General features: G+C 43.7%; 2 protein-coding genes across 2 annotated transcripts in view; one reads left to right on the top strand and one right to left on the bottom strand.

The window, feature by feature from the left end:
* fig4a (FIG4 phosphoinositide 5-phosphatase a) overlaps positions 1-8,651 on the bottom strand; it is a 53,731-nt gene extending 45,080 nt beyond the window's left edge. Inside the window, exons 1-4 of the mRNA XM_084560476.1 lie at positions 7,943-8,651; positions 7,693-7,808; positions 6,084-6,182; positions 3,936-4,059 (exon numbers count right to left, since the gene is read on the bottom strand). Coding sequence (XP_084416602.1) covers positions 3,936-4,059; positions 6,084-6,182; positions 7,693-7,755 — 286 coding nt within the window. The 5' untranslated portion in view covers positions 7,756-7,808; positions 7,943-8,651. The remainder of the gene's footprint in view (positions 1-3,935; positions 4,060-6,083; positions 6,183-7,692; positions 7,809-7,942) is intronic.
* On the top strand, positions 8,651-18,989 carry ak9 (adenylate kinase 9). The gene is made up of 34 exons (XM_084560475.1): positions 8,651-8,744; positions 8,957-9,020; positions 9,104-9,156; positions 9,249-9,345; positions 9,553-9,665; positions 9,770-10,144; positions 10,460-10,534; positions 10,743-10,844; positions 10,980-11,119; positions 11,225-11,547; positions 11,757-11,875; positions 11,982-12,129; positions 12,245-12,326; positions 12,419-12,483; positions 12,574-12,624; positions 12,945-13,139; positions 13,302-13,438; positions 13,542-13,745; positions 13,840-14,115; positions 14,232-14,350; positions 14,562-14,781; positions 14,888-14,956; positions 15,051-15,266; positions 15,410-15,628; positions 15,774-15,990; positions 16,098-16,299; positions 16,424-16,570; positions 16,666-16,883; positions 17,036-17,232; positions 17,511-17,680; positions 18,043-18,141; positions 18,287-18,389; positions 18,476-18,590; positions 18,720-18,989. The coding sequence occupies exons 1-34, from the start codon at positions 8,652-8,654 to the stop codon at positions 18,926-18,928; spliced, it is 5,232 nt and encodes a 1,743-aa protein (XP_084416601.1). The 5' UTR covers position 8,651; the 3' UTR covers positions 18,929-18,989.
* The last annotated feature ends 214 nt before the right edge of the window (positions 18,990-19,203 follow it).

Genomic DNA, 19,203 nt, shown 5'->3' with positions numbered 1-19,203 from the left:
CAGAACAGCCTGAACATACAGTATCATAATAATAAGCGTGTAAAACCCAAGCTCACCTTGGGCTTGAAGGATACACATTTTCAAATGAGGTAGCTCCTCTGCTAAAATGAGCATCATATAATAATCCTGTAAGATACTGCTAATTGCTGCCCTTGCACTTTATGTTTACATTGGATAAATTACTTTTATTTCCTCTACTAGTCTATCTACTGTACCAAGGTCCTGTTTAACTATTCGCCAAGTGAGTGTCTCTGATTCTCAGACTTCATTCATGATCATTCATCTGAAGAATTTAAAGCAAGTGTGAGCAGGGCAGTCCAGTTATTCAGTGTTTTCCCTGCCTAATAGCTGATCAGCTTAGTGTCTGAGCTACAGCCTTGAATTGTACCAAAGTACACTTCAGCGTCTTCACTTTATTCATTTTTTTTCCCCCACTTGAGGTTTTGCCGACTGCCAATTCCTATTAGTTCACGTTGTTTCTTCCCACAAGAAACGGGTCAGAATGACAAAACTGCCAAATGAAAGTGAATAAAAATATGCTCCTTATTATATAATGTAATAAGAAAGGTGCCAGGCAACTCATAGTACCCTACACGACTGCATCATTCTTTTATTCCTTGTGTGGGGGGGGCAAGTAATTTACTAAGACAGACGTCAGAGTCAGAAGCTGTCCGTGTCAATGTGCCCGACACGGCTGTAGGCTGAAAAAGACGCCGAATTAAATCTTAAAAGTATACTATTGCAGTGCTTTATTTAAAATGGCACATGACTAAGCTTGATCTCAGACACGTTACCGCCAGACACCGAGAGAGCAGTGCCAATATTAGTTACACCTGCTAGTGTCTTCCCTGTACAATGGAAATGTCATTTATTTTTAGCCTTGTTCGCTTTGGCTCTCAACTGTTCAATATTTCAGAAGATGAACCCTTATTACCTAAATTAACTTTTAACTTTTTCCTTCTAGTGCTAGCGTGAAGTACATATTACAGGTTTTGGGTGAAATAGCTCTCCAACGACTAAAAGGGTTGTTAGGAAGTTTGGTACAAACATTAAAGAAGATACATATTATAATAACGTGTCATATACGTATACGTATAATACGTGTAAAGTTTTTATATTTGGTATTGTCAGGTCAAATATTAAATTCCACCAAAACATCAGAGTTGCTAACATGTTTACATGGTCTGGCTTGGTCTAGCTCGGTAGCTACTTCGTTAATCCCATGAGAAATTCTGGAAATTTCGTGACATGACGATTAGAAGTAAAAGTTTACAGTCAAACTGCCAAAGTGTTTATTGCAATCAATGCCATTCTTGGAAAGCGTGATACTCCTGAAGCTTTTTTCTTTTCTATTCAAGGCAATTCTCTTAAAATGGTGGCACGCAACCATCTTTCCCCACTGAAGTCGGCTGCCGCAGCTTCCCAGCGAAATCGGCGCGCTACTTCCTCCAGAGGGTCGGGCAGCTGAAGAAAGCCACCAGGGACATAGCCGCAGCAGCCGGCGTCCAGCTCGAGACGGCTGTGGCTGAAGAGAGCCCACAGTTGGAACCCTTCTGCAGGTGAAGCATAGTCGGTCTTCGCTGCCCCACTCGGACGAGGTGTACAGGCTAAGGGGCGAAACACCTGTGAACCTGAGATCCCTACTGATGATGCGGAAGGGTTTCCAACAGTGTGGATGCTCCAAGAATTACCATCTCAGAAAAAGATCTGCATTACCTTAGCTTAGTTCCTGCAGTCTTCCTCGTGGCAAAGCATCTTTGACGTTTACTTCAGCTCAAATTCAATCTTTGATACGAACTGCGCAAAGGTATCGTGACCGCATCTTGCAAGGCTTCTGGCACCCTTTATTCAATACTTCCTGGTGAGATCACATCCATCTTTGAACTCAGTTTTCAGTTTGATCTTAGCTACACACCTGAAAGGTCGTGTAACCGTATCTTGCAAGGCTGCAACTTTATGCAGGCTTGCCGAGGTACTCATCGTGGACACGCGCGCATCTGCTTGCAGTCGTTCCCGCTACAGTACATGTCTTCAGGACCACATGTTCTGATGGTGGTGCAAAGACAAAAACACACAGCTGGAAGCTGCTGGACATGTTCTGCCAGACTCTTCTACGCTGTGGTGTGCTGGGGAGGCAGCACTGAGAAGAAGGGCACCTCGCAGCAAGGACCTTGAACAATCTCCGGTCCATCATGAACAATGTCCACCACCCTCTACATGACACCACAGTCAGGCAGAGAAGCTCGTTCAGTGACAGGCTGCTGTCTCTGTCCTGCTCCACGGACAGGTTGAGGAGGACGTTTGTCCCTCAGGCCCTCGGACTCACACACTCTCCTCACAGGGAGACTACAACGTCTCCCTGTGAGGAACCAACTGAACTGTGGTCATTGCCGATACTACTGTACACAGCATTATATATTTATATTATTATAACTTAATATCTTTTGTATTCGTTTCTATGCAATGATGCTACTGGACATCAAATTTCCCAAGGGGATAAATAAAGTATCCATCTATCCATCTAACCACCACGGCTGGTAACCTAGCACCACAATGTCTTCATAAATGATAAATGATAGAGGAAAACAATTTTTGATTGAAAACAAACAAACAATTTAATTCAGGTCAATTCTATTACATTTATATAGTGTCAATAACAATCAAAATGGTCTCAAGACCCAGAGCCAGAACCCCCAGAGCAAGCGCTAGCATTTTAGGTCAGTGTCATGGATTCACTGATTAGATTGGTGAACGGCACATTTATGCTGATTACAAGAGACAACTTAATGAGCTCTTCATGTAACGGTTCACAAAAACCAAATGTGCACAAGGCAGACAAATGCTCTACAATAAGCAACTTGTTTTCTACAGATAATCACCGACATCATGGAGTTGTTATCTGTGATTGATAAAGGGATCAATTCAGCAGTTTTCCATCCCGTCCACTAGAACTCGTGTAACGCCAAATGTAGGTCGGCGTCCTGCATTTGAAACCAACATCGCCGTCTCTCCGATATCTCCAGACGGCGAATAACGTATAGATCGGTTATGTCATCGGTTACGCAACTCTTTGGCGTCAAAGAATTGCCTTGGATTAACGGAGCAGACAAACAGAAAGTTGGTCACCGGAGAGAATGAGGGCGGCCTGCGTTCCACGATTAACAAAAGGCTCGAAAAGTGACGCTATAAAAGCTTTTTTTTTTTTTTCTTTTTACTGTACCTTCGAGTTCGAGGTCTGTATGGCAAAGCCTGAAAGACAGGGACAAGAGGAGAGCTTCGAATCGAGCACGATGGATGTGGAACACCGGGACTGGAAGCTTTCTTGCCTTGTTATGTTTTTATCAGCATTCAGAAAAATGTTAATTGACTGATTAACTTTAGGCATAAGGAAGGGACATATAAATAAATATATTTCAGTATAGTGCTTATAAAAAAAAAAAAAATAACCTTGAAGAGATCAATATACACTTTATGTAAGTTAATATGTAAAATACAAAGCTGTTTTAACAGGAACTGTATACAATTGTCCGTTCATGCTAGACCAGGAAATTGAAGTCCAACTTATTCACCATTCCAACTTAAAAGAACACAAACACACCATAGCTGGACAAACAGCTTTCCGACTTCAAAAAACGTGACCATCCGAGGAGCACGTGAACACTTCACGCCGCTTCTGAATACACCACCGATTAAGGGCTCGCAAACAGTAGCGGGCATGTGGTAGCGGGGTTGTACTTTAGTGAACTGCTTTATGCCGCCAGGTGTTGCTTTTATTTGATGCTTTTGCCATCCGTCACAATAAAAAGACACATCCAGGTCAACACATGCACCCATAAAGAAATTCTTTGAAGATGATGATGCCACCATTACGCGCAGCGATGACTGTTGCTATGCCAGTGAGGAGGGAGGGAGGAGAGTGGAGGGACCGTACTCACCCACGATGCCAAAGGCTGAGACAGCCCTGGAGAGGCCAGAGGAACCCTTTTGGCCAATCTTAGTGCGGTTGCCCAGGTCCAGGCGGCCCAGCAACTCCCGCACCTCCTGCTGGTTATACACATGCTAGAAAGAAGAGAATAAAGTTTGTTTCTTTTCCTATGAGGTTTCTATATTGTTACTTACGGGGACAGGATAAAACAAATCTGAAGGTATTTCTATCTCGAGAGAATACAGCTAGAACGCTTGTGGAGGAGTCATTTTTGAGTAATAACCTCATTCAGTTAGACTACAAGTCTTTTCTGTGCAACATCAAGTAAATGAACAACGGGCCCTGTTTAATCAGTGGTTGAAAACTTTCTACAAAGTGTTTAAATTGATCTTCGTTGAGGCAATTAAGCCGAAAATAGATTAGCTGCTATCCAGAATTGTTTCAGAAATACTGTTCTTTGTGGAATTTTTTAATGAAATGAAGAAAAAAATTGCAATCAACTTTGTATGGCCATCCACACAGTGAAATGTACAACACAGTACATGCTAAGGCATTCAGGTGAGAGGTTAATTTTCTTTCTGTATAACTTTATTCTTTATTAGTCTACAGCATCCATACGAGGTTTATGGAACACTATATGATGCCAATGAAATGAAAAACAAACAGTTTCCCCAGTGTAATACACTATATTGCCAAAAGTATTCACTCATCTGCCTTTACGCGCGTATGAACTTTGAAGTTACATCCCATTCTTAATCCACAGGGCTTAATATGACGTCGGCCCACCCTTTGAGATATAACAGCTTCAACTCTTCTGGGAAGGCTTTCTACAAGGTTTAGGAGTGTGTTTATGACCATTCTTCCAGAAGCGCATTTGTGAGGTCAGACACTGATGTTGGACGAGAAGGCCTGGCTCGCAGTCTTCGCTCCAAATTATCCCGAAGGTGTTCTATCAGGTTGAGGTCAGGACTCTGTGCAGGCCAGTCAAGTTCTTCCTCACCAAACTCTCTCATCCATGTCTTTATGGACCTTGCTTTGTGCACTGGTGCTCAGACATGTGGGAACAGGAAGGGGTCATCCCCAAACTGTTGCCACAAAGTTGTGAGCATGGAATTGTCCAAAATCTCTTGGTATGCTGAAGCATCCAGAGTTCCTTTCACTGGAACTAAGGGGCCAAGCCCAGCTCCTGAAAAACAACCCCACATCATAATCCCCCCCCTCCACCAAACTTCACACTTGGCTCAATGCAGTCAGACAAGTACTGTTCTCCTGGCAACCTCCAAACCCAGATTCATACATCAGATTGCCAGATGGAGAAGCGTGATTCGTCACTCCAGAGAACACGTCTCCACTGCTCTAGAGGCCAGTGGCGGCGTGCTTCACTCCACTGCATCTGACGCTTTGCATTGCACTCGGTGATGTATGGCTTGGATGCAGCTGCTCGGCCATGGAAACCCATTCCATGAAGCTCTCTACACACTGTTCTTGAGCTAATCTGAAGGCGACATGAAGTTTGGAGGTCTCTAGAGATTGACTCTGCAGAAAGTTGGCGACCTCTGTGCACTATGAACCTCAGCATCCGCTGACCCCGCTCCGTCATTTTACGTGACCTGCCACTTTGTTCTCAATCGCTTCCACTTTGTTATAATACCACTGGACTTGTTGCACTGGTGGCATGTGCATGGAATTCACTGAGCTCCTGAGAGCGACCCATTCTTTCACAAATGTTTGTAGAAGCTGTCTGCACATCAAGGTGCTTGATTTTATCCACCTGTGGCCATGGAAGTGATTGGAACACCTGAATTCAATTATTTGGATGGGTGAGTGAATACTTTTGGCAATGTAGTGTATCTGAAGGAATGGGAACGTGGGGGTGATGGAGATTAAGTCACAGATGCTTCATAATAACGAAAACATCACGATCCTAATCACACAGAACACGAGCAAACAAATCAACTACCAGCTCGTAGATCCTGGTAATGAGCAGCAGAGAGGAAAGGGGGGGGGGGGCACCCAGCGCTAATCAGCCAAGTTGGCATCGACAATACACTTTGAAAAGGCTGAGTGATTGTACAATTTCCCCCCAGGCGTACTGTACTGTATTACATAAGCGTATACGCTGCCACTGTAGTAAGTCTGGCGGAAACTCTCCACTTACCTTATCGTCAATTATGACCAGGTCCTTGGGTTCTGTGCGGTCAATCTTTAGGACTCGGTGTTTGGTCTGTGCCTGATTGCTTCCAACCAAAAAATACCTCTGAGAAGAGAAATAAAGTCATGAATAGGCTGCAGGCTGCAAGGCTTTCGGTGCAGATTATCACAAGGGCCTTTACAGGGAGCTTGCATGGCAACTGAAAGACATCATATTGTATTTAATTCTATGCTTTGTGCAACACATTTCAGCAGCCTCTATATTACACTAATCCTTTTTTTTTTTTTTTTTTCTCGTCACATTGAAAAACTCATGGAGGACTTAATGAACGTCCGTGGAATTATGCACATAAGGTATTCATGGCTTGTTTGTATTATATAAGCTCATACGACATTGGGGTGCACACAGAGATCAGAGTACATGTGGGAAAAGCGCATATTTGATCGCAATGTCACATTGTGATATGCTCCTTTGTCATGATTTGAGTCTTCCTCGCATGTCTCTTTCTTTCAAGTCATTATTTTTCTCATGCTGGGTTGCAGAATGGTCCGAGATTTTCGGTCCACTAAAGAGTGTTAGATTGGAACATCATGTATCAGTACAGTCCGCGACTATTACATCCGTTTTGTCCTGTTCCACACATCCCAGCATCCTATGGAGCCCTCTTTGTCCACGACAGTTGTGCAGGCCGTGTATCAGTAACGTGGTTCGACAGGGCTCAGAAACAAATGATAAGTGTTTCTTAGTCAAAATATTTGTGACGTAGAGATGCCTGACGATTATCGCCCCGCTCGCAGCTTAATTTTACCAATGACACGATCTTGTTTGTTAAAAAATGCACAAGTGAAGCCATGCGTGCACGCACCGTGCACCCCAAATTCCTCATTTTAGCATTCACTAAAACAGAAGGAAGGAAAGACGCACTTGTTTCTCAGCTGCACATGTTTAAATGTGTACAGACCTTATCCATCCTAAAAAAAAAAAAGGTCCCTTTGACTTTGTAATTTGTAATTATAGTGATCGTCTAAAGAGTTATGATAGAACTGTACACAACTGACTTCATGGAGGTCATGTCCTGATGGCTGGTTTAGTAAATTATCAAACTCGGTAGATGGCTTTTGCTGCCATCTAGTGTTTGCAGACAAATACAGTTTTATGACGGTTGCCCCCATCCCTCTCCACCCTTAAGTTTATACCTCTGAACTATTTGTAATGCTGGCATCATAGATTAAGATTGATTCTATTATGTTTTTGCAGAATTGAATTATTGTTTCTGTCGTGAATAAAGAGTTGTGCCACTGTCTGTCGCAAGGTACTTCCTCCAGGGCTCTGAAAGATTGTGTTTGTCCAGTTTAGAAATGCTCAGTTGTCATGCCATTTATTTAAAAAGTCCTGCGAAAAATAGCGTTGTCTTTATCATGTTAGCACTGCTGCTGATGTAGTGTGAACTTAAACTTATCAGCAAGCATCAGGGGAAGTCAAAGGGAAACCAAAACAATACGAAAATGAAATAGGATTTAGAGCAATTTTATTTGCCAGCTGATTATGTGACATATAACCAGACTGACTGGGAGCTACGATGATAATAATAACATAAACACAACGGCAGACTTACGGCTCTGGTTTCGTACAGGACCATCTTCTGGATCCCACTGATGACAGCAGCTGACTGAGGCATTTTTGTTTTTACTCCTGACTTCTCCAGCGGTTACAGAAGAGACAACAGAAGAGCTGCAGAGCCAATGAAAACACGACGTTTACATCTACAACTTCACCTCATAAAACAGTAAAAAAACACACTCACGCTTAACCCTAAAACTACTGTGCCCATGTTATCATAGCCCTTCCTAGATAGCATCACTCACCATTCATTTAGCTAGCTAGCTAGCTAGCCGCATTAAACCACAAATCGTCTCCAGTGGCGATAGTTAACATCTCCCCGAGCAGCCAGAACAACTACTTTGGACTTTTTACCTAATAACTAAACTAATCGCGCATTTAACGTGCCCGATTATATTCAGTTAGCATCCAAAAGCATGCAACATGAATTTGTTTTAGTCAGGTGACTGTCATGCAGGGTTTGACCTGTCAGCCGGTACGGTGCCTCGCAGAGTCAAAAAGCTCGAAGGACTGAATACGAGATTGGTAACTGGATCACTTTTCGCTCCCTGAACGCGTGTCTTTGACTAAAGTGATGTTTTGGGCTTTTGTAAGTAGTTGTAAATGAGAATTAACACATTTTTTTAACGCGGTAAAAGTACTTTCAGCACTTAAAAAGCTCGCGGTAGCACTCAAAGCTACAAGCTAGCCGCGTTTAGTTTCTGAGTTGCTATGGTAACCGCGTTGCTATGGATAGCGGGGTCAGTTTATGCTAGTCAACGACGATTAAGAGAAGCTAATAATAAACTTGTAAAGCTGAATAAAGGGACGCCGCAAAGTAAAAGTAAGTCCACTCATGCTTTGATAAGCTTTATATGACAGCAGAAATTTGATATTATTACAAGAGAGTTTGTTCGCTTTTTCTGTGTTTTGTTTGTTTTGTTGATATTATTTCTTTATGTTCACTCAGCTCAAATGGATCGTCTGGTGGACAACCTCATAGAAGATGAAGGTGACAGAGAAAGTCTTCTTGCTAAACCCACTTGCTTCATTATTGTCGGAAAACCGGTAATTTCTCTCTTTTTTACAAATTGCACAAAACACACACAGATTACTAGTGTACCTATTGAACTGTAGATTGAGTGTTTACAGTGTTTAAGTTGTATATAGGTAGTGAGGATGTAAATCAACAGTTGCTGCATGTAGAAACCTGCACACGATGGCACAGCCAAAACTGTAGCACCCACTTGTGACCCACTTCCATATTCCTTCTGTGGCAGGGTGTTGGCAAATCCAGCCTGGCCAAAAAAATTGCAGAGTCCTGGAAGTGTATCCTGATTGACGGTGAGTGCTTTGATTGTGTATATATTTTTTTTTTCTTTGCATACCAATTCAACAACTCATCTCGACATTTAACAATATTTCAGATACCGATCTGCTGAACTCGCACATACAAAACGAAACAAAGGAAGGCACGGAGGTGAGAAACACATTCTGTATCTGTGTCTGAATTGTGTTTACATGTGCTCTTCGTCTCCATTAACACCTCAAACCTTTGTTTGAAAACATAAGCTCTTGGATATCTTGTCTGAGGGGAGAACTATTCCAGAAGATGTGGTGCTGCAGCTGATTCTCGCAAGGCTTAACTCACCAGATGTGGAGCACTATGGTAAATTGTGTAGTTGTAGTCTTAAATTGATGCCCGTGCAAAGCAAATATGCTTCTCAAGCTACAGTTTTGTAGAGTGTGATCAAGTTTTAAAGCATGAAGCTTGAATGTGTGACATAAATCTGCAATAATAGCACAGTAAGTTGACATTCAAAAGAACAGAACTGGAGCTTTGCCACTGTTTAATAATTCATGCGTTGTGATGCAGGCTACGTACTGAGCTGCCTGCCGTTCATGTCAGAAGATTGTCTGAAGACGCGTGAGCAGATTGACCTGATCAAAACCCTCAAGCTAACGCCCGATTTCATCCTCAATATCAAAGTAACCGTTCAATTTTCTTTTAAAAGTTGTGCATTGTGTTATTTATTTTATTTTATTTTTTTAGTTTTGCATAATTTAACGATGACCTTACACTCTTCCACCAGTGTGCCGACACGGACCTGGTCCGCAGGCTGTCTGGTCTGAAGCAGCACCCAGAGACGGGCCAGTTATACAGCAGGGATCAGTGGGAGGTCGAAGAGGCGTACGGCGCGAAAAAAGAGAACAAGGCTCAGGATGTGGAAGAGGAGCAGGAAGAGGAGGCGCAGGTCAATCATTTTGTTCCCACAACTTTAAACTTTAAACCTATAAAGCCAAAACGCCCCTTTATGTCAGTTAAATGTTTATTTTGTTCGCAGGCTGAGGAGGAGGAACTCTCTCGAGATATTATTAACCAGATGGTGTGGACGCCAGAGAATTTAGCAGAAAACGCATTTGTTAGAATCAACATGTACAAGGAGAACATGCTCAGACCACTGGAGGTGAGTTACCGTAAGTTCTGAACGACTCAAACATTAATCAGGAGGTTAAAAGAACTGCCCACACACAGACGTGGAGTCTCCCTGTGCTTGAATAACTTGTATTTGTGTTAGTTTTGTTAGCAGGCACTTGATATATTTGAAACTATGCTGACAGTGCAGCGTGGGCCATTGCTCTACACACCAAAATGTCATTGTCCTTTCCTATTATTACGATTTTTCAGAATAAAAGAAAGTAAAAAAAGAATCTTCTCATCAACAAAAGAAAAAAAAACAACGGCTAAAATTCTGCTTTTTTTAATTAAAAAAAAAATTCAGGATTACATGGCAGACCACAACCCCCTCTACCTGCTGGAGCTGGATGGAAACAATACACCTGAAGAGCTGCACTTGGTAAACACAACAGCAATAAATTAACTTTCTTCTGGAAATGAATCCATCAACTGTTGGGAATTGCACGTGCTTTCATCATAGTACATTTTTACTATTAATTGTTTAAACGAGAGGCATCAGTTCTGTGATTCAGCATACATGTAAATGTTCAGTAATGACTAACAATTATGGCTGACTGTTTTTGTTTGTCTTTTTGCTTTACCTCTAGACTGTAACGTCTCGTCTTGAATCTTTGGCTATAATGCGTGTCGCCATTCCGGTCCTCCTCCACCAAACTGATGATGAAGAACTCCCAGAGGACGTTGACAAGGTTTGCCAACCTTTGTTATTTTAATACAAAACACAGTCAGTTGAGTCGTGAATATGAACAAACAATCTGCAACTGAGCCATAAGAGCCATGGTCTGGGTATTGTTTAATCCACTCTAAAAAAAAAAAAATTCCAGGAGGACCTGCTGAGAATTATGTCCGCCTCCAGGACCGTGGCCCCTGGGTTTAGGTGGAGAAGGAGCCGCTGGGGCCGAACTTGTCCTGTTGCTTTGAAAGAGGGCGATGTCATTCCTGGCAAGCCTGAATTCACCGTGGGGTGAGTGATCTTTCATAAGCTTTTCCGAGGCGGGGAATCGGTCCACTTGCTTCGAACGTGACGGATTAAAAACGGCAACCCACTCTCGTCCCAACCACTGCACAGCTTCCAGGACAAACTCTACGTCCTTTCGTCTCAGGAGGCCTACCAGAAGTTTGTAACAAACCCCCGGCGGTACTTGCTCCCTCCGATGCCCAGGCCGCCCTGCAGAGTTTCCATCACTGGGCCACCTCAGGCAGGGAAGAGCACTGTGTGCAAGCTTCTAGCTCAGCGCTACGACGCGGTTGTAGTCGACATGCAGGAACTGTTGCAGCCAGTTCTGGCCAGGGTTGAACAGGAGAGTCTTGACAAAATCAAAGAGGAGACAACACAGGCCGCTATAGAGAAGATCAAGTCAAAGATGGAGGAAGATGGTGGACAAAATCCAGGTAAATTGAACTTTGTTGGTATTTGTTGAGGATATTCAGTATCACCAGTAGAGTTGCGTTTTATATACATATGTGGTATAAAGCATTGTTTGTGCATAAGGGGCTTTTACTGCCATACACAGAATGAATGTTTTGATATTCTGTTTCATCACATGAATCTAGCTCTGTAGAAGTTAATATGCTGAAACATGTTTTTTGTCTGTTCTCAGTGACGGAGGATCATCCAGAGGTACAAGCCGTGGTGCTCAGCGCACTGGAGGAAGCCAAACAACTGGGAACATCTCCCGTTGGCCTGTATGCTGAGGTATTAGAGGCGCGAATTAAAGAGGTGTGTTAAAGATGGCACGTGCACGCAGGCTTTTAAGGTGTAACACGGCTTGACACAGACAGATGTAACTCTCACAGATGAACTAATGATGAGGTTGATGCTACAGATTGAAGAGCTGGACTCAGATACTGAGGGAAGAACCGGTTGGGTGCTTGACAACTTTCCCAAGAACGTTTCCCAGATGGGTTCCTTGCAGCAGGCTGGAATCCTGCCAGACATCATTTTCTGTCTCCAGGACAGTGATGGGCATCAGGGTAGGGGTACACAAAGACGAAGCAACAAGTTGATGCCATTTTTTATTTGTATTTTTAAACTAAAATGACTGTGCATTGTGTTTGCATATTACACCCTCATTGATACACTTTGCAGTTCTGAAGAGAGCTTACGAGACGAATAAGGAAGTTGTGGACGAGGCTGTGAGGAAGAGGTTACAGGATGAGAAACAAGTCTTGTAAGTGGGGATGCAACAGGCGGTCTGAGCTGTTAGTTACATCTGAGTTGGATTGCTTATGCTTTCGATTTTGTACTTCATTTCTATTTTAGAAACCAAAAGGAGCAGGAGTCAGAGGTGCAATCAAACCTAGAGACAGTTGTGGAGGAGACTGATGGTATAACCTGTCTACAAAACAGCTTCCATTTCCATGCTCTCCTTCAAAATTGAGTGATCGTTGGTTTGAATGCGTTCTTGTCAATTGCAGACGAACAGGACACCACCAGGCCTGCAGATCCTGACAAAGTCCAAGAAGAGGGTGAGGCATGCTTTTATTTCTAAGATCAAGAATGCAAAGCTTTTAGGTATAAGAGGGAAAATATAATCTTTATCAAGATACAGAATCAGATCAAAGAGTTTCCAGTGTGCCACTAAATACAATGACACTAAGACTTACAACTGAAATCAGTTTTGAAATAGCTCAAGGTTCATAAACGCATATTTATCATAGTATACAGAAGTTTCCACAATCCCTCTTTCCCCAATCCTGCAGACCTTTTTCAAGTTACACGAAAGCACTGTTGAACTGAAAAGTGTTAAAAGTCGGTTTCTTTTTGTCTCCCCTCTGTGCGGCCACAGCCGTGGTACTGCAGGATCAGTGGGAGTCGGGTTATCCAGATGGCCCAGAGATGAACGAGTATAAACTGCAGCTGCAGCAGTTTGCAGGAGAATGGGAGCAAATGCAGCCTGCTTTAACGTTCGCTCACCGCGTACTGGAGATTGGCAGCAAAAGCCCAGAGAACCTGCTTCAAGAGATGGTTCAGCAGATGGAAAGTGAGTGTAAAGCCTCTTGACGTAAGTCCTTACATTCTTTGCGCCACAGAAAACCTCAGGTCTTTTAGTTGATCAGAATGAATGGTCTGGTTTCAAGCGAACTGTAAGAGGAACAGAGTAAAGAGTTTTATTCGTCTTTGGTTTGTAATTGGTGATCTTCAGAACCCTTTCAGTACGCGTCCTGGGAGTTGTCGGCAGTGGACCAGGACGAGGAGGAAGAAGATATCGAGGCCTTAACCGAGCTGGAGAGAGGAGAGGAGGGCGGAAGTGACAATTATGGAGAGGATGAGGAGGATGAAGTCAGTACACTGGGGAGTCTCTTCACTTTAAAGGCTTTAAAGGAGGCCTTATTGCTTTACTGACAAATAACCAAATGCAACTCTGTCCTCTTCATGAACACAGGGGGACCCGATGGCCAGGAGAGTATTAGGCGACACTCATCATTTCTGCCCTGTCGCATTAAAAACCCACAACGTGCTGGTTCCCTGTACAGACAAAATAGCAGCCAAGTGCCGTGAAAAGACCTTCTACTTCTCCAGCCCAGAAGCCAGAGACTCCTTCCTTCAAAACCCCGCGCAATTTATGGCGCAAACTGAGCTTCTCAAGGTACGAGCCGAGAGGAGGAGAGAAAGAAAACGTTATACAGTAGCAAGACGAACAAAAATCCCCCTCACATGGTTCTTGTCCTCTTCTACCCAAGCCCCCTGCCCTACGGATCTTGCTGCTCGGCACCAGAGGGTCAGGCAAGACGACTCACGGTGAGTGGCTCGCGAGGCAACTCGGGCTCTTCCACATTCAGTTCAGGGAGCTGCTCCAGATGCTCATCATGGCCAAGACAATGAAGCGTGTGCCTTATGCCGACGAGGCGGTTTCCTTAGAGGATGCTGCTGAAGACTTGGACGCCCTAATCATGGAAGCCAGGGGACTGGACCAGCAGGAGACAGAGGGTGACTCTGAAAACACAAATGGCGTGGAGGTCAGCTTCAACGAAACGTCCCTCCAGCCTCTGTTTGATTTATCGCTCCAACTTTTTGTTGATGAATTCTGACATATTTTACTGATTTTGTCTTTGCGTTTGTGCGCCTACAGCAGGAAGTTGAACTGACTGATGAAGAAATGGCCATCCAAGCCTACCTGTCCACTAAGGACCCGCTCAGTCCACAGATACTGGATATGGTTATTGCACCATACTGGAAACATGAGCCATACATGTAGTTATACACAGACACACACACATGCCACTTGCCTCCACACTAAACACTAAAGGCAGTTAGCTTAGCTTAGCTTAGCGCAAAGACAGGAAAGAAGAAGCTCTGTCCAGAGAGAAGAGTCTAGACATTTTACACTTACCTACATTGATTTATACGCCTTTTAAGATGCGTGTACAGTACGTGACAACTGACGAGATACTCTGTTTTGTAGGTCTACAGGTTTTATTTTGGAGGGCTTCCCTAACGATTCTAATGAGGCGCAGTACATGCTGCAGCAGCAGCTTTTCCCCGACGTTGTGGTAGTCATGGAAGTGGAGGTCACGGACGTTCAGACGCGTCTGCTGCACACGTACAGGGAGAACTGGCGCGAGCGTCACAACAAACGCGAGGCGCAGATGAACCTCCTTCGCGATCTGCGCAAGAAAAACCGGGTGAGAAAACAAAAGCTTAGTAGTAGTTTTTTAATAATAGTGTAACTGCTGTCTGCCTGCCTATGTGAGAATCTCGTAAATGTGTAGCTTTATTTTTTATACACAGGAGGAGAATATCCTGAAGAGAAGGGCTGAACTCATGGCAGAGCACGGCTCTAACGCAGACCAAACAGGGGTAAGGCAAACTCAACGCAGCGCCATTATCCTCGCCTCCTTCGGCATCATTGATCGACCCCTTTTCTTCTGTTCCCTGTTTGCTAATCGAACAGCTCGGGCATGAAGAGGCAGAAGAAGCCGATGAAGAGGAGGAAACCGCGAACAACATAGAGGACGAGATAGAGGCCATGCTGGAGGAGGAGTTTCCTTCAGAGGAGGATAATGAAGACATGGAGAATGAGGAGAATGAGGAGGCAGCTACAGAGCGGCTGGAGATAGAAATAGAAGAGCGTTTTGTGGCGGATGAAAACAGCGTTGTCACCGTGACGGTGCAGAGACACAAACACACACAGTCACCTAACCAACTGTTGCAAACACTGTGATCATTTCTACTAATAATACATGAAGTCGTGAGGTCGTTGTGTTTTACTTACGGTTACACAGCATGTGCTTTGTGTTGTTCTATCATCAGGATCTCCTGAGTGACCACAACATACCCAAGCTGGCAATCAATGCGTCTCGTAAGATCCAGATTGTTCGGTACCAGTTTCTCCAGAAAATCCAGTCCCTGCTGACCAACAGGGAGTCACTCTTCCACAAATGCCAACCCATCTTAAACGTCTTGGCACTCAAGCTCCTGTTCTCATCTTACAAGCGACACAGCGCCTTTGGCTGCTGCGACCCCGTCAAAGTAGGCATCATTTAGGCGTGGCAAATGTGTATTTCAATAGTATAGGTTATCTCTTGTCACGTTATGCAGCAAAAAATGTGTCAGATTTCAGCTAAATAGTATACTGTAACAGGTTTTTTATTTGTGCACATCCTCTGACCTGCAGCAATACAAAGACAGAGACCTGATCCAGCCTTTGCAGTGGCCCCTCGACACCGCATATCCCCTGCTCTTCAATCAGTACATCTACTTCTTTGCATCCCAGGAGAACCGCAAAATATTTATGCACAACCCCTTAAAGTACCTTAGGCAACCTAGGCCCATTCCGTCACTTCCTATTAAAGTGGCAATCACTGGACCTCCTAAATCTGGAAAAACCACTGGTAAGACTTAAGACAGCTGAAAATAATCCTCATGAATACTACTTTTTTTTTTAATTCCTAACTATTCTCATTTCCTTTGCTTTGCTTTTATTTTGTTATTCATTTAGTGGCACAGATGTTTGCTCAGAAATACGGTGTGGCTCGGATGTCCATCGGTGAAGCTATGCGTTTGGTGCTTAACGCTCAGGAGCACACCGATCTGGCCGTCCAGATGAAAAAGCATCTCACCCAGGGCCTCGCTGTGCCTGATGAACTGGCCATTCAGTGTCTAGAGGTGGCGCTCATGAGCTCGGCCTGCAGCACTCGAGGGTGAGACAAGGTGTTCGTCTCATCCATGTGTTTTGGTGTTTCGAGACAAACATTATATCAAGAAACCTGTACATTATGCCTATTCCTATTTCCTGTTAAGACTATTTTTTTTTTTGCATTCCAGGTATGTGCTGGATGGGTTTCCGATGACGGTTAAGCAGGCCGAACTGATGGGGTCTCGCAGCATCATCCCCATGATAGTGGTTGAGCTTCAGCTGGACACAGTGGAAGTGCTGAAGAGAGGCCTTGTAGACAAGATGAAGCCCGACAAGTAAGAGGATATACTCTATAGGATTAAACCAACAAACCATCAAAAAAATCAAATAATAAAATGTGTCTTGTTTCCACTCTCTCCACCCGTTGTAGGCCTCACCTGATGCACGACAGCTCTGAGATCCTCCACGTTTGTAATTCAAATTACACGAAGGAAGTGGAGCATGTAAGGCGTCACTTCCAACGACAGCACCAGAACTGGCTTGTACTTGACGGCTTGAAGAGCAGATGGTGGATTTGGAACAACATTTTAAAGGAAGTCAGCATCAGCATGAAATGTATCCACTCGTACCTGGAGAGGATGCAAAGCGGTGAGTACTTTTTAGTTATTTTGTCTCTCATGTGATGAGCTTGTACAAATATTTATACAGTGAAATTGTAAAGTTGCTCTAGAACTCACAGCCTGTAGCCTTTTTACATGTGCATACGTTTAAAACCTTCTGAAAACCTCTTGGTTTAACAGGGCAAGCAGCCTGCATCAACAGGCTGTGCATCACACCCAAAGAGCTGGAGAATCGGCTCGGGGAGTTTGGCCAGTACTGCCCCGTCTGCCTGGCTCTGCATCACCACCTGGTGGACTGCTCAGAAGTTGTGTCTTTGACTAATGCAGCCGAATTCAAGGGATCCTATTATAAGATGTGTGGCGAAAACCATCTAGAGGTCAGTGTCCGGGATGCTCACCTAAGATGGTCAGCATAAATACAGGGAATGCATTTGAGACCAGTCCGCTTGTTCTTTTCAGATATTTCAAATTCTGCTTGTAGATTCTGTCATCACACTAAGGTTTCCAGAATCAGCGCATCACACAGTAAAATAATGAAGTACAAACAAGACGCAGCAAAACTGAAAATGGAGAAATATACAGTGTGTTTACGAAAAATAACACTTGGGTCTGTACAATGAGGGGTGTGTAATTTTTTTTATGTCGCTCTCTCCAGAAATTTCTGTCAACACCTGACCAATTTGTGAAACCTGGCTGCCCGCGCGCCCTCCCACTGCCCCACCTGCTGCCGAGAAAGTTGACTGAGAGTCAGTTGAAGAACAGGTTCCCACAGCAGGTTGAGATGAAGGGCTTCTGTCCCGTTACTTACCTGGACGGCAAGAGGAGGTACATGATTCATTTATAATTCAACATAATACGAACAAAGTTTGGTTCTTTTTGAGTCACAACTCCTGAAAATATCATTAAAGTATAAATAAATAACACAAAGTAAAACAAAATGAGTAAGGGATAAGCTTCAATTATTACAATTATATTACTGTACATTATTAATCCATGGATGTTTAACTACCCTAATAACTCTATACAATTACTTTGCACTTTGAAATCACATAATGGTAAACGATTGTCACTATAAAATTAAGATGGTCTGGTCTAAGATGGTCTAAGATGGACTGTGTCAGTGTCAGATCTCTTCTTCCTAAACTGCGTCACAGTTTTCTATTCATGCGAGGCTTATTTGCTTTTAGATATGAAGCCCTGGTTCGAGGAAAGCTGGAATACGCTGTGGAATACAGAGAACGTATCTACGTTTTTGAGACAAAGCAGAAGCGGGACAAGTTTTTGAGGTATGGAGCTATCTCTTTGTGTATTTAGGTGCATGTTTCCCTTTTTTTTCTTCTCACAAAGGTCACCCGCTGCACTCAAGATGTGTCACATTACTTTGATATTAAAATGCTGGGTCTGAGAGTTACTCATTCTATATCCGTCAAGGATTCCTGAGACGTACTGGGACCAGGAGCTGCCCACTAAAGTCCCTCCTCTTTGTGAGCCCGTACCCCTCACCTCTCTTCCGACGCTGGGCTACCTGGAACAGGTCAGACACACTTAAACACGACTGAGAAATGTTGTAATATTCCTGTTTTCTGAGACATTTTTAGCAACCATGCCTCTATTTTCCAGGGAGTGGCAGTACCAGTAATCAAGGCAATGACGGCCGTTGGTTGCCTCAAACCAAAGTATCCCTTTCTCAGTATACAGAGATCAGCTCTCCTCTATTTAGCCTTCTATTTGAAAGGTAAGCAGGGTGTCACGTTTGCCTAAAACCAAAATAAAGGCCAGTAATGTTCATGGCAATGATAAATCTCACCATCTCATTGATAATTCAGTCGCGCAGTGTGCAAGTTAAATCCCACATTCTTTACAGCCTTCAACCACAAGAGCACGGACTACGCACGAAGGAAATACAAAAAGAAGCTGGCCCTGTTTGAAGAGAACTGTGCCCTCATACCCTACCTGAGCACGACAATGAGAGGGAACTACAGGCCTCCCAGAGAACGTCCCATTGATTTTGAGTTCAAACTGAACCGGTTCTTGGCCTTGGGAGATTTTCCAGGGGTTGATGGTGCGCTGTAACTGCGCCTGTTTTGCTCTTTCAACTACAAGCTGTCACGGTATCCGTAATAAGTAAACTGTAATAAAGCGTAATTGAGCTTCGGAAGTACTTCTCTGTAGCTCACACCCTTGTAGACACTCCACATTACCTTTTCATGGAGTGTTTCCTCAAATTAAATGTGAAGCAGTTGAACACGGATACTGTCACGGGCTGCAGGGGGTTGTATGTTTCTGTTCTGGGGTCCTGCTCAGTTGAAATGACTCCTGTAAATGTACAGTATTGGCAATAAATCATT

The sequence above is a fragment of the Chelon labrosus genome (assembly GCF_963514085.1).
Source record: "Chelon labrosus genome assembly, chromosome: 14".
NCBI lineage: Eukaryota > Metazoa > Chordata > Actinopteri > Mugiliformes > Mugilidae > Chelon > Chelon labrosus.
This window is presented reverse-complemented; position numbering and strand designations above follow the sequence as displayed.